This window comes from Alexandromys fortis, unplaced genomic scaffold, assembly GCF_014885135.2.
Source record: "Alexandromys fortis isolate MF-2015 unplaced genomic scaffold, M_Fortis_MF-2015_v1.1 scaffold_172, whole genome shotgun sequence".
NCBI lineage: Eukaryota > Metazoa > Chordata > Mammalia > Rodentia > Cricetidae > Alexandromys > Alexandromys fortis.
This window is the reverse complement of record NW_026068061.1, coordinates 3,475,439-3,490,132: the sequence shown is the minus strand read 5'-3', so window position 1 is coordinate 3,490,132 and position 14,694 is coordinate 3,475,439. Positions and strand designations below refer to the sequence as shown.

The 14,694-nt window shown below is 39.9% G+C and overlaps 2 protein-coding genes across 8 annotated transcripts in view; one reads left to right on the top strand and one right to left on the bottom strand.

Moving 5' to 3' along the window:
- The window catches only part of Med12l (mediator complex subunit 12L), a 301,518-nt gene that overhangs the window by 48,083 nt on the left and 238,741 nt on the right, over positions 1 to 14,694 (bottom strand). For 6 of the 7 annotated variants that reach the window (XM_050120211.1, XM_050120205.1, XM_050120209.1 and 3 more), the window contains 7 exons: positions 11,551 to 11,669; positions 10,751 to 10,894; positions 9,750 to 9,913; positions 4,780 to 4,911; positions 2,408 to 2,635; positions 1,722 to 1,863; positions 224 to 344 (listed from right to left, as the gene is read on the bottom strand). In XM_050120211.1, the coding sequence (XP_049976168.1) occupies positions 224 to 344; positions 1,722 to 1,863; positions 2,408 to 2,635; positions 4,780 to 4,911; positions 9,750 to 9,913; positions 10,751 to 10,894; positions 11,551 to 11,669 (1,050 nt within the window). The remainder of the gene's footprint in view (positions 1 to 223; positions 345 to 1,721; positions 1,864 to 2,407; positions 2,636 to 4,779; positions 4,912 to 9,749; positions 9,914 to 10,750; positions 10,895 to 11,550; positions 11,670 to 14,694) is intronic. The other variant, XM_050120207.1, reaches the window with a different exon arrangement.
- Positions 1 to 14,694, top strand: part of P2ry12 (purinergic receptor P2Y12) — a 42,560-nt gene that overhangs the window by 15,228 nt on the left and 12,638 nt on the right. The window lies entirely within an intron of this gene.

Sequence of the window (14,694 nt, the reverse complement as noted above, 5' to 3'; positions counted from 1 at the left end):
TATACCTTTTCAAAGGAACCTTCATGCTGCCTTGAACAAAAGAATAAAGCAATAGCAGGTTCCTGCTGCGGAGTTCATTGCTTCTCTGCATAAAACACCTATTACAGCTATGCCCTCCCTCACCAGGCACCATGCCCCCCCCCAATCCCTGTGTTAAAATGCTCACACGCGGCCACAAAGCAGCGGCCACAACAGACGCAGCAGCAGCTCCAGGCCAGCTTACCTGCCGCTAGGAGAGAGGGAAGAGCGACGTGTTGCACGACGTCCTCCAGGGAGAAGCACTGTCGTGCTATCAGGATAGCAATGAAAGTAGCTAATGAATCATGGAACGAAAGGTCACTCACCTTTAAGAAAAACATGGACAGGTTTTAATACCCAACACCCTTGAGGGCGGCACATCCAAGACCACTATCTAAGAGAATACCGGCAACACAGTAAGATCTCAAATCTCAGTAAGAACTCAGTAAGAACCAACAGAGGGAGACGGCTTTGATTATTGCCTTCTTGGGCACATCGCCATGACAATAAGACAAAGCGAGTTTACTCATATCCCAAGGTTCTAGGCCGATGCTGACCTATGACTCATTTGCATGCAACTCAGAAACTACAACACGAGAGCAAAAAATCAAGAAGCTGCTGAAAGATGTGTCATTATCGGTAGTTGCCAACGGAATGCACCGTGTCATTTATGGGCAAAGCAGAAAGCAGGAGAGGACTCCCCTAGTGGGAATACATGACCCACTAAAATATGAGCACTCTTTCCTGCTACACTAATGTATTCTTTTTTCATGTGAGAGAATTCATTTTAAAAGATCTCTGAAAGTTTTCAATTGGCTGCTAAATTTCAAGAGAGCAATGAGAGAAAGGAGAGAAAAGTTAATTCTGCCACAGTGAAATCTCTACATTCCAGATCTCACAAGGCACTGGAAGAGAATACTCAGGGAACACAACTACCCCACTGGCAAGCTTCCAAGAGATTGGTACTTGGTGCAACAAGCCACATACATAGATTTAAGAAAAAAAAATCTAAGTCTTTGTTGTATGGAAAAGCAGCCTATCACAATGTATTTTGTATAAAAAATATCTTAATTCACAGACTGAAGATAAGGAGGCAGGGCTGTCCATTCCATCCTGAGACAGCAGCAACAGGAAGTGAATCTCAGCTTTAAAACTGTCAGGTTTTCTTAGTAACACACACACAGGTCTGACGAAGATCACCAATGATAAAAGCGTCAGTGGATGAAGAGTCCAGACAGATGATTAAGACATATACATCCTGGTGCAACGTGGAACACCAGGAAGTCATCCACATGATCTGGACAATCTCTCTATGATTCTACAGGTATATTCTGAGAAACACTGAATATCCTGAGTCTACACATGACTTATCCAAAATAACAACATCTATATATTCTCAAATATATGCTGGTTCTCTTCATGTATGAAACGCTTTATGTCCTAATCTGAGGAATCCAAGCCAGAAAAGAATGAAACAGCTCTGAGACAATTCACATGTAAAACTTTAGTCGCTAGAACATGTTAAGAGTTCCTTCTACTTATTTTGATTTTATTAAATTTATTTAATTCATGGTTATGACACTATGGTTTATCACTTTTAGAAACAGAAAAAATATTTTGCTTTGTTACAGCATAATTGATTAAGTGGGAAGAACGATCAGCTAAATTTTAGATTTTGGTTTTAAGATAAAGAGAAAACTTACATCTACAGTGCAGAGTACATCATTAAATCCCCACACATGATTTGAAGAACAACAAAGAGCCTTCAGAACCCCCAGCCACTCCGAACTAAGAACTGTACAGCAAGCAGTTAACTCAGAGGAGAAATTGGCTATGTCATTTATCCTAGAAAAGAGAAAGAAGACAGCAGAAAGTGTTTTGGTATACATGAGGAGTAATAACATTTTTTCCTTATTGAATACGTTTCATTAAGCATCACTTAGATTTAAGGATATAATTAATACCGCTTGCCAAGTAACATATAATTAGCACAAATGAATTAACATATTTTTGATTCTATGAATAAATTTGATCTATACTTTTACATTTCATAGGAATCAAACATTAAGGACACAGGCCTAGGGTGTGCCAAATCCTGGGTTCAATCCCTAGTCCCACCAGGATAAATAAAGACATTAAGTAATGTAAGTAGGCCCAAGTACAGTTCATATCAAAATATAGTATTATTTTCAAAATTGTATGTGGTTTTCAAAATGGAGCATGACTAAAAGATATCCCTTTCCAAGCCATGAGTCCAAAAATCAATGTTGCTTGGGCTGAGGAAATTAATTAAGACACGGCAGGGTAGCAAATATGAGCTCAGGAAACTAAGGAAGCATCAAATTAACTCCTCCTCGACTACCGCGGCATTCAGGGCAAAGCAGCTCACCGGCCGGCATCCTGGTGGCCCATGCACACGTTCATCAGTGTGTTGCAGACAAAGCTGTACCGGTTAGCAGCGTTGTCACTGAGGATCTTGCCCAGCATCGAGTAGTTGATGCTTCTTGCTGAGGGATTCTCAATGAAGTCCATCATGAAGTCTGGATCCCAGCGTAAGTTGGAATTTGCAGGCATTACGTTATTATATATGGTCTGCTTTACTTTTGAACAGGCACTACTAAGGTTAGAAAAAATAGTTACAAAAGGAAAAAAAAAAAGAACGAAACACCCAAGAAAATCACTTCAGTGAAGGACATGCAGAGTGGCAACAACGCGAAGACTTTCTTAGACAATCCACATCCTACTATTGCTCATTTCAATTTCTCTGTAAACCAGCAGTAGGTACAAACTCTAGGATGCAGTAAGTGCTCAGTGAAGAGTTTTTCAATTTATATGCGGAAACAAGATGAGGTATTTAGTTACTAAACTTAATTATTTTCTAAATCTTTTCTACATGTATATGCACTCAAAACATCAATGCATTTACTAAGCCACCTAACTGTCTCTTTCTTAAGAGCAGCTGTAAAGTATTATAACCGAAGAATAAAAATGGATCCAATTACACACGGGGAATAATGTAGTGTTTTAATACTAACTGCAAACCCAGACCCTATTCTTTTGGGTATGTAGAGCATGCCCAGTGGTAGCTCCTGTGTCAAAGCTGCTGTGGGCACCGGTCCACAGTTGTGTCAGGTAGAGGGGAACCTCCTGCTTTCAGAGCTCACAGTCTCCATAGAGATAATATATTTTATCGTATAAAACTGTTACATCATAAAAATGTAGACCATGTTTCTCAGCAACAGGAAAAACAGGTAACATAGTTGCGCATAGCATTAAACTCCTATAATTCCAGCACTTGAGGAAAAAGACGGCTATAAGTTACAGGCGAGCTGGGACTGGATCCTGTATTTCTAGTCTTTTCTGAAACAAACAACTTTCAGAGCCTACCCTACCGAGAATTTACAGTGGGCTACATCTGAGTAGATGTAAAATACTGGTAATAAAAGAGAATTAGAATGTATTATCCATCATTTCTTTATGGACAGGAGAAGCAATGGTTTAATGCCACAGTTTCAAATTCATACGAGCTCAGCTATTCATGCCCTCTTGCTATGAATCATAAATCCTTAAGTAGCATCCCTTTCCTACCCGAGAGCTCTGCTATGTAGCAGGAATTTGTAGGGTGGGAGAAATCAAATTTCTGGCAGAAGAAAGTTCTGTTATTAGGTGACACATAGATCTACCAAATCTTAGAAGCCCAGACAACATTGCTTTTCCTTCTTTTTGAGATCCACTCCACTTGGCCACTAAATTCCAAATTCTCTGGAGTGCCCGGACACCCGAACTTCTCTAAACTCCAACCTGGTCTCCGGACCGTTCCTATCTAGGCTTCTTATCTCCTTGGCTGTACTTTCCAAGAGGCCCCTCTGTGTGTCAAGAGCATGCTGGCTTCCGTTAGGACTCTTCTCTCATTCTTCCCACTCTCTGCTGCCTACACACAGGGAAGGAAGCCAAACACTCAGCCGCGTTCCTCCTGTAATTGTGTGTCTCAGAAAAACCTGACAGTGTAAGGAAAGCAATGAATGCCCGGAGGTCAGAAAACTGGGTTAAATCCGGGCTTCACTGCACGTCAAGATCAGGAGCAAAAGTCTGTGAGGAAAGAAACTCACTTCCACTTCCTGAGATTCTGACACTTCGAAAACCTTAACAGGAAAACCAGCACAGTGCTCAGCACATAGGAGCTCAAGCCTTGGTAGAAATGGTTAGCGTTGTGTCTCTCACCAAATTTCCTTCTACACAACTTTATGGTGCTTTAGACACAATTATGAAAACTTTGCTTACTGCTGTACTAACATGAATCTCCCTTTACATTTGGCTTCTTTTTAAATGCTTTTCCTAACCCCCGCGCAGAGCTCTGACTACACAACAGCCCAAGAAAGCTGCCTTCTTGTCCTGTTTGTTTTGAGGACAGGGCACGCAGCCCCTGTGATGCCTACCCTGCTGGTGCCCCTGATTTCAACACTGCTTATCTAAAACTTCTAGAAGAATGGGAACTCTTCATGGGTGATGTGATCCCTCTCACCTGTGGACTGAAAAAAATCCTTTAACCACTCTTATACTTATCACCACAAGGTATTTAGTATTCTGTTTAATGGAGACGAGAAGACCACATACTTTAGATTAGCTTGCATTAGTACTTAAAATGTAAACAGCATGGGATTATTAACAAACTCAGGCATGGTCATGTCTGTCGTTTTTTGTTGGTGGTGGTGGTTTTTTTTTTTTTTGTTTTTTTTTTGTTTTACTTTTTTTCCTGCTCACCTGAAAAGGTCTCCAAATTTACTCCTGAGGTGGCTACATGAGACATAGAGGTCATAGAGGTAGGCCAGGATACACCTTTCAGGGGAAGAACATTCTGAGGGGTTGACAACATGCTTCACCACGCCACACAACCTGAGGGCAGAGACATGGGAATAAAAACACGGCACGTCTTGATAGTGTGTGAGTAGCTGAGGAAGTCTTTAAAGCGAGAGGGTATGTACCTAGAACCTGGAAATAGGTATCACACAGCAGAAAAAGGACCTCATTGTTCACAAAAATATTAATTTATTAAACACCAATATGGTTATGCTGAATACTAGACAGGTTTAGGAAAACAGAAGTAATGCAAGGGGTTTCCCAGCGCTAGAATGCACAGAGGACGTAGCTGCTGTGACTAGAACACACGAGGAAAGAGTAGGCAGGACAGGCCAAGGCCATACAGCTTCACAAATTCAATCAGGTAGCAAAGACTACCAAGCACACTAGTTAGGAAAGAAACAATTCTTCAATGCAGGGAATCTGCTGAGCTGGATGCAGTCATACTTTGGAATCCCATTCCTCTTATTTATCCTATCTACAGGCAAATTTATCTTGGTTTACCTTATCTAAACAATGAAAGTCCATTCTCTTCAGAGGCAGCCTTTAAAATAATGCCTTTATCTCCAAAGTATCAATATTGCAGTAATTTTCCTCCAATTCAAAACCATGACTTCTGTGTTCATATAACGCGAATGTCAGTAGGGCATAGACGAGAACACCTATGATCCATCCATACACGTCTGACTTCACCACCAACAAGGATCTGACACAGGACTCTGTGTAACACGTCACCAACAGTGTCACAGATGACTCAAACCCTAAAACGGATTTAATAATCTTCCAACTCACCACCCCGATTGTACAGAGAAGACTATCAGGAGAAGTGACTTGTTCAGAGAGAGGAAAGGGGAGATGAGGTTCCCCCGTGCGTAGTGGAGCGCTCTGTACCATTCAGAAGACTGTATAAATCTAACTCACTATGAGTCCATGACCATGAACGAGTTATTGTACGAATTTTTATTTTAAAATTGAATGAATGGGTCAAATGGTGGTGGTGCACACCTTTAATCCCAGCACTTGGGAAGCAGAGGCAGGCAGATCTCAGTGAGTTTGAGACCAGCCTGGCCTACAAAGCGAGTTCCAGGACAGCTAGAAATTGTATACAGAGAAATCTTGTTTGAAAAAAAATTAAGAATACTTGTAAAAGTTTTCAAGGTTTATTAGTTGTGTGATGTTAGGCACATTACCTTCAAACTCTGCACCTGTTAAACGATATTAAAAAACCCCACAGAATTGTATATACACATAGTTCCTCACACTTCAAAGTCTGTAGATTTTTACTATTCTACTTCTTAAACTAGACATATGATTAATAATGCAAACGTCTTTTGGTTTTTTAAAAAAAAAGCCTCTGTAAAACTGGTGCCACTCAAGAAATACTGTTCATAAATTAAATGCATGAGTTAGGTTACAGAGAAAAAAAAACCAAAACGACAAATGAAGAAATGGAAGAAAAGAAATGAACAGGCTGTCTTTTCTTAAAAAGGGGCCTAGAAAAGCAGGTGGGGAGTAGGCAGCAAAGTTATCAAGAGCTCCTCACATTTCTTGGGTCCTTTAAACTCAGTCTGTTGCAGAAACACTGGGCCATTCCTCAGCCCAACCTCACAAGGGACAGTAGAATGAACCCTTGCCTATTAGACACAAGCAGACAACTTTTGTTAATTAGGAAGACGATGACCATGTTTCTGCAGTGCTAATGTGTCATAAAGCTTATGTGTCTGATTCTTTTTTAATTTCACTTCCTTTATTTTAAAAGAAGACTTTTTTATTTTTTATTATTTATTTATTAAAGATTTCTGCCTCTTCCCCACCACCGCCTCCCATATCCCTCCCCCTCCCCCAATCAACTCCCCTTCTCTCATCAGTCCAAAGAGCAGACCGGGTTCCCTGCCCTGTGGGGAGTCCAAGGACCTTTCACCTCACTTAGCAGTTTATTTGTGACTTATACAGGTGATCATGTTTAATGACAATGAATGAGTTGTCACATGGTTAGTAATCCCGCACCATTTCTCTAGTGAAATATCTGCTAATATTTTTTTTTTCTTTTAGCTCCTTTATCGAAAAAGAAGTGTTCATAGGACTGAGGGTTAAAATCCGGGTCTTCTATTCAATTCCGTTGGTCGACTTCTCTGTTTTTATGCCAATACCAAGCTCTTTTCTTTTCTTTTCTTTTCGTTGTTGTTGAAGATGCCTTCTTTCTTCCATTGTATACTTTTAGATCCCTTGTCAAAAATCAGGTGTTCATAGGCTTGTGGGTTAATATCTGGGTCTTCTATTCAATTCCATAGGTCAACTTCTCTGTTTTTATGCCAATACCAAGCTGTTTTCAATACTGTAGCTCTGTAATAGAGTTTGAAATCAGGGATGGTAATGTCTCCGGAATTACTTTTATTGTATATGATTGTTTTGGCTATCCTGGGGTTTTCATGCTTTCTAGATGGTTTTTATTTCTTGTTTCTAATCATTTATCATAGATACATTAGTATTTACTCACTGTGACCCAGAGAGTAAATTTAGTATAGCAGTAACACTAATTTTGTTTACTAATTTTTGAACTTATATGGACTCCTCAGCTTTTTAATTATTCATTCAAAACATCACTGTTTATTCTCTATTTGTTTTTTTCGAGACAAGGGTTTCTGGTTGTCCTGGAACTAACTCTGTCCTTGAACCAGGCTGGCCTAGAACTCATAAAGATCAGTCTTCTTCGGCCCCCCAGCCCTGGGATTAAACACATGTGGTACCACACCTGGCACTATTTACTATCTTAAGAGAAATAGTCAGGTGGTGGTGGTATAGGCCTTTAATCCCAGAACTAGGGAGGCAGAGGCAGGTGGATCTCTTTAAGTTTAAGGCGAGTCTAGTCAAAAAGAAATAGTTTCAGGACAAGCACCAAAGTTATTCAGAGAAACTGTTTCAAAAAATTGACATACATACATGCATGCATACCCACACACATAAGTAAAATCCCTGAGTTTTGCATATGCCAATAGCTTTTACTTAGAGTTCTTGTTATTAGTGCCTTGTATGATTAATATCCAGGTTATCATCTAATTCAAATTAAACAGGAAATTTGTTCCTATGAGTGATTGCTACCAAATACTACTACTACTACTAACATAAATTTAAAAATATTAAATCTCTTAAGGATTTGAAGATAACTTAGCAGTTTATTTGTGAATTATACAGGTGATCACGTTTAATGACAATGAATGAGTTGTCACATGGTTTGTAATCCCGCACCATTTCTCTAGTGAAATACTTGCCAATATTTTCTTTTTTTTTTTCTTTTAGCTCTTTTATTGAAAAAGAAGTGTTCATAGGATTGAGGGTTAAAATCCGGGTCTTCTATTTGATTCCGTTGGTAGACTTCTCTGTTTTTATGCCAATACCAAGCTGGGGTTTTTTTTTTTGGCATTTTTTAATTAACTTACTTATTTATTAAAGATTTCTGCCTCCTCCCCGCCACCGCCTCCCATTTCCCTCCCCTCCCCCAGTCAAGTCCCCTTCCCTCATCAGCCCAAAGAGCAGTGAGGGTTCCCTGCCCTGTGGGAAGTCCAAGGACCTCCCATCTCCTTCCAGGTCTAGTAAGGTGAGCATCCAAACTGCCTAGGCTCCCACAAAGCCAGTATGTGCAGTAGGATCAAAACCCATTGCCTTTGTTCTTGACTTCTCAGCAGTCCTCATTGTCTGCTATGTTTAGCGAGTCCGGTTTTATCCCATGCTTTTTCAGACCCAGTCCATCTGGCCTTGGTGAGTTCCCAATAGATCATCCCCATTGTCTCAGTATGTGGGTGCACCCCCCGTGGTCCTGAGTTCCTTGCTTGTGCTCTCTCTCCTTCTGCTCCTGATTTGGATTGTTGGGATTTCGGTCTGGTGCTCCAATGTGGGTCTCTGTCTCTGTCTCCTTTCATCGCCTGATGAAGGTTAATATCCAGGAGGATGATGATATGTTTTTCTTTGGGTTCTCCTTCTTATTTAGCTTCTCTAGGCTCACGAATTATAGGCTCAAATGTCCTTTATTAATGGCTAGAAGCCAATTATGAGTGAGTACATCCCATGTTCCTCTTTTTGGGTCTGGCTTACCTCGCTCAGGATGGTGTTTTCTATTTCCGTCCATTTGCATGCAAAACTCAAGAAGTCCTTGTGTAAGCTGAAGAAGACAGGTGACCAGTTATGGTGCTCACTGCTCTCAGTAACCATGCTCCAGGACAGCACAGAGAAGAGGGCTGTGACTGACCAGATGAAGAGAGTAGCAAGTACACAAAGAGGCAACCATACACACTTCCTGTATTTATAGCTCCTTCCTTAGGAATCAGTTTGGGGAAAATTATTTTTAGGTATGTTTTCATTGGACATTTAATAAGACATTTAAAATGTCAAAATAAGTGGTACCCAAGTTGTTTAATTTTTTTTTGTGGGATTCCTTACAATGGGAGTGGGGGTGTCTCTGACTCTTTTGTCTGCTCACAGGACCCCTTTCCTCCTTCTAGGATGCCTCGCCCAGCCTTAAAATAAGGGTTTGTGTCTGGTCTAAATGCATCCTGTTATGCCGTGTTCACACGATATCATTGGGAAGCCTGCTCTATTCTGAAAGGAAATGGAGGAGCAATGGATCTGGGGGAGAGAAGAAGTAGGGGCGACTAAGAGAAGGGAGGGAGGGAAGGATGAGGTCAGGATGCATTGTAGAGAGAATAAAGAAAAAGAAAATTTAAGAAACTACTTCAAACCAACTGCCTAAAAACAAAATATTTCTTATTAACACAGTACAATCTTTCTCTAAAAATCACTACATCTTTCTCTAAAAATCACTACATTTTATTTCCTTTTAAGATTAGGAAAGAAGAAAACAATGCCACTTATATACGTACCCTTCAAACACCTGGGCTGTCTGATCAGGATTTAGGATCAGGCAACTATGATACCTCCTGAGCACAGCCACAATGCAGACACACAGTCCTGTAGTGTAATTTCCTGCCAGACTAGAAGACTTCAAGAGCAGCTCAGCTTCAACCACGCTCAGTTCATTCAGTAACTACAACAGGAAAAGCAAGAGAAAGAAATGTAGGTGACAAAATAACAGGCAAACCCTTCACTGAACCACAATGCAGTCATTCGGCACATGGCTTCAGGAAACACACTCGTTTCTGCCACTATTTACTTTTAAGCCTTTTCTACTTTAAACAAACGTTCTTCTGTCTAGACACTGGCTTGTAGAAACCCAGGATGTAAACAGTACTGAAATGGTTACTAAAAACTTTCTGATGGCCCAACATCCTGGACTGGGTCATTTTAAAGAACAAACCAATTCTTTTCATTTTCCTTTTGATTTTGTTCTTTTCTTATTTATAAAGCTAGAAGCTACTGTACACCAGAAAAACACGCCTCATGTTTAGTCATTAACACAGGAATGACCTAAAATGTGCATACTGCAGCGGGACAAATGGAATTAGAGGGGCTATTTTAGAAGTCATTTTTGCTTTTCACCAATAAATCCTACTACAGAGAAAATAGTGTTCAGTACCCAGCACCCACATGGTGTCTCACAAGCATCTTAACTCCATTTCCAAGAGATCCAGTGACCTCTTTTGAACTCCATAGGCACCAGGAACACACACTGTGAACATATGCATGCAGGCAAGTTACCCATCTACATAAAATAAAATAAATCTAAAAAAATAAATTTAAGCCAGGTCACAAGCTGACTCAGGTACTCAGATACTGAGTAGTGAGGTCGCTTCAGATGGAGGCTTCAGAACAGCTGAACAATAGAGGGATTTTCAGATCAATAAATAGAAAATTTAAAGAAACATGCTCTTTAATGTTTGGTAGATTTGCTTTCCTAAATATGAGAAAGGCAGTCTTTTGACACCTGTATTGCAAAGTCAATTAGTCCATTGATGTTCAGTGCCGGCTCCATGAGATCAAAGATGAGTTGGATATGATGAGCCAGAGGCAGGTGATAGGATGTTCCAGACGCAAAGCTTGTGATTTGCTCCAGCACGTTGTTAGAGATCTGCTCAGATAAAAGCAAGGAAAGTCACACAACCACCATCTGCATGATGCTGCAGGTAGATAAATTAGTTTGATTTTTAAAGTAACAAATATGAATTCATGGGATTCTACTTAGAAATTAGAACGTGTTTACACAGAAATCAAAACATTTACAAATCAGCATTCTTATAATCGTAATTTAAAAAAGTAAAATGAATTGCAATATAATCACATACTAGTGACCCCAAAGGAGAAGCACCCAGATGTGTTAATCCCCAGACACCAGGAAGTATTAACTGAAGAACAATAGATCCTTCTCAGTTTCACAATGTTTTAATTAAGTCATCAACAGGTTTCCCCTTCGTCAACAGTGATGATATTGGGTCAGCATGCCATAAAGTAAGTACATTAGGAATTATTTTATTATGATTATTATATAATTATTATTACAATTATAATTATTATTTTTGCATATTGCTGATTATTGTGAAGAAAAAAATACTTACAGAATATAAACATATGTTGAAGGAGGCAACCTGAGACTTAAACATGAAGCTTGAGAGGCTTCCAGGTCTATAAGGAGCATTTATAAAAATCAAGGCTCAAAGTACACTGCTCGAGATTTTTAAAGAAGGAGAAATATTCAAAACGCGTGGCAAAACAGCCCGGAATGGCTACCTGAGATGTCACTTGATGTTGATCAAAGTATGAGAGGAGCTGGAGTTTCGTGAACACGGTTTCCAGGGTAGGAAAAACTTCCTGCTTGTTCTTCCTGGCTTTCTGTCCTTCATCCCCAACTAAATAAACATAACATGTGTTACTTTCCACTTGATTTTCAAGAAACTTTTTTTTGATGTGTGTGTGCATGTTCACATATTATTACATGCGTATGGAGACCAGAGGAAGACATCTGGAGTTACCCCTCAGGAGATATCACCGTCTTATTTTATTTAGTGACTGGGTATCTTACTGGCTGAAACTCACCAAGTAGGCTAAACTGGCTGGATAAGGAACAGAAGAAGTCTGCCCATGTCCAGTCACCTGACAACCATGCACACCTAGCAATGGGAGAGAGACCAGGCTGTATCATGCCCAGCCATGTTTTGGTGTGTTCTGGCACTTTACTGAGTTACCTTCCCGTCCCCAGTTTTTTTATGGTACTTTTTAACTGAAGTAGAGAATATACAGAAGACAGCATATATACTCTTCATTTTTTCATGAATGAGATCCAAATCATGAAATAACATCTCAGAAGCCCACCTATTCCACTCTAATCACTGCTCCTTCCCCCAGGGGACAAAGATTTGGAGATCTTACATCTTGAGTAAGTGGATCTTTTCACTCAGCATTATGCTTTTGGACCGGTTCATTGTGGAGGTAATTTCAATTTGTTCTAAAATTTAATAATCCTCACATACATTATTCCTATATATATATATATATATAATATGCCACTATATATCAATTCTAGTGAATAATGTCTAGCTACCATAAAGTACCTTTATGAACATTAATAATTAATTCACTTTAAAAATACAATACCAACAATAAATGTCCATGGGGGAAGCATCAGGCCCACTATGTTTAAACAAGCCAAATTTAAGGCTTTAAAAATTACCTATTTTTTTATTTAATATCTGTTCATATGCAGTCACCATGGAATATGTGGGGAGGACAAAGGAAAACGTGTAGGAACTATTTCCTCCAGAAATTAAATTCAGGTCCCGAGGTTTGGTGGAAAGTTCCTTTATCCACTGAGCCATTTTACTGGCTTTGAGACTCACCTCAGCTATTTTTCTAGGTAAATTAAATATGTATGCATTTATTTATACACAACCTTGCTTATATGGGGGAACTCTTGTTTTCTTCACAGCTAAGAACAAAATACAAAACTACAATGTGGTATCTAGAAACAGGATTGTATCTATGTATAACTGTAGGTAGGATATCTACCATCACTGTGTGCTACCTGGTCAGCAGCAACTCGGAAGGAGCTCTGTGACCCACTCTCCTCTGGGGAGGTAATTTCACAAGTCTTTTATGTCTCTGCTGAAGGTATACAAACCCAGCATTATTCCAGGTTACTCCACACCACTTTGCTCATGCCAAATGTGATGCTTGACAAAATGACATCAGAAGTGACTTCACTTTGAACAGCAAGCCAAATAGAAACACAAACCAAGTCATCTTGGTTTCAATTTGATACAACAGATAGCGATACCAGAATAAATAAATTAGTAAGATGTGCTGGCATTTGGGCAGGGGAGATAGGTCGGTTAAGGCTCTGAGTGCAGATCCCAGAACCAGTGATTAAAAACAAGTCTAGGAATGGGGATACCTGCCTATAATCACAGCACCGGGAGGTAGAGCTAGGAGAACTAGTACAGACTAGTTGCTGAGTTACAAGCCAGCAAAAGACCATGTCTCAAATCAAACAAGCAAACAGTGGAGGGAGCTGGAAGAATGATACTTGAAGCTGTTTTCTGACCTTCATAGTTACACACACACATGACCATAAAAGAAGTGCCAGTAAAACATGTTAAAATTCCACTTCTGTCAAATGACACCAACTATGATACATGTGAGAACTAGCAAATTCATTACACTTCCCTCCTTATCAGTATCTAGTCTCATCAGCACACGTTAAAACACAGGATGAGGCCTTCTCCATAGCTGTTCTTACATGTGTCATAACCATGCTTGAGAGATCCAAGTTCTGATCAGGTTTTCAATTCCCTCAAATCATTCAAAACTGAAAAGATTGGACGTACTGTCCTGTGTGCAAAATGCTTACAGTCATGAAGTCTTCCTAAGACCAAAACAAACACAAAAGACTTGAGGAAGTAGGTCTTGCTACAAATCCTCAAGTGCATTTTTTTTTGCTCATTTATGCAAACAGGCTCCATTACTGACACACGTAATGCCATACGGGCTCAACTGAAAAGATATAAATGAGTCTTGCAATTAAGAAAGAATCCTGGTATTTAGCGGTGGCTCTAAATGAACGATTACAATGTCATTTGCACAAGTAACAATACACTCTTAATATAAAGGTTTTTCGTACCTATTTTCTTGTTTTCATGACATACATTAATCCTCTTCTATTCCTTAAATTTTACATTAATTTTTTTTTTTTTTTGGATTTTTCAAGACAGGGTTTCTCCGTAGCTTTTGGTTCCTGTCCTGGAACTCGCTCTTGTAGACAAGGCTGGCCTCGAACTCACAGAGATCCGCCTGCCTCTGCCTCCTGAGTGCTGGGATTAAAGGCGTGCGCCACCACCGCCCGGCTTTACATTAAATTTTTAAGCCTTTAAATTCCGAAAGTGCTTCCCTTTAGGGTAAACTGGACATGAAACCTGGGTAGTTAACTGAAATGCTATTTAAACTTTAAGTTAGGGGGGAGCAGAGGTAGCTAAATTGTGAGACTGCTCATGTAGTAGGCTCACAGGCATGGGTCAGTCCCTCCTCACACACAGAGCGCAAGGTGATGTAGCACGTGAGAGACAGAAGCAAGAAGAACAGAAGTACAGGGTAATCCCTCAAATTCCAGTCTGTCTGGAAAACAGAAGACCCTATCTGAAAAGGACAAATCATAACAATAAAAGACTTCATGTAAGAAACCCTAAGGGGAAACCTGGCTGGTTCCCCAGGTGTCTTCAAGTGCTCCTCAAAAATCTAAGTTTTGTTTTCCCAACAACAAAATCTCTTCCTTACTAGTCTTCATTCTGCTGAGTAAGATAGGTGTAGCGCGCGCTCGCTCTCTCTCTCTCGCTCTCTCTCTCTCTCTCTCTCTCTCTCTCTCTCTCTCTCTTTTTTTTTCTT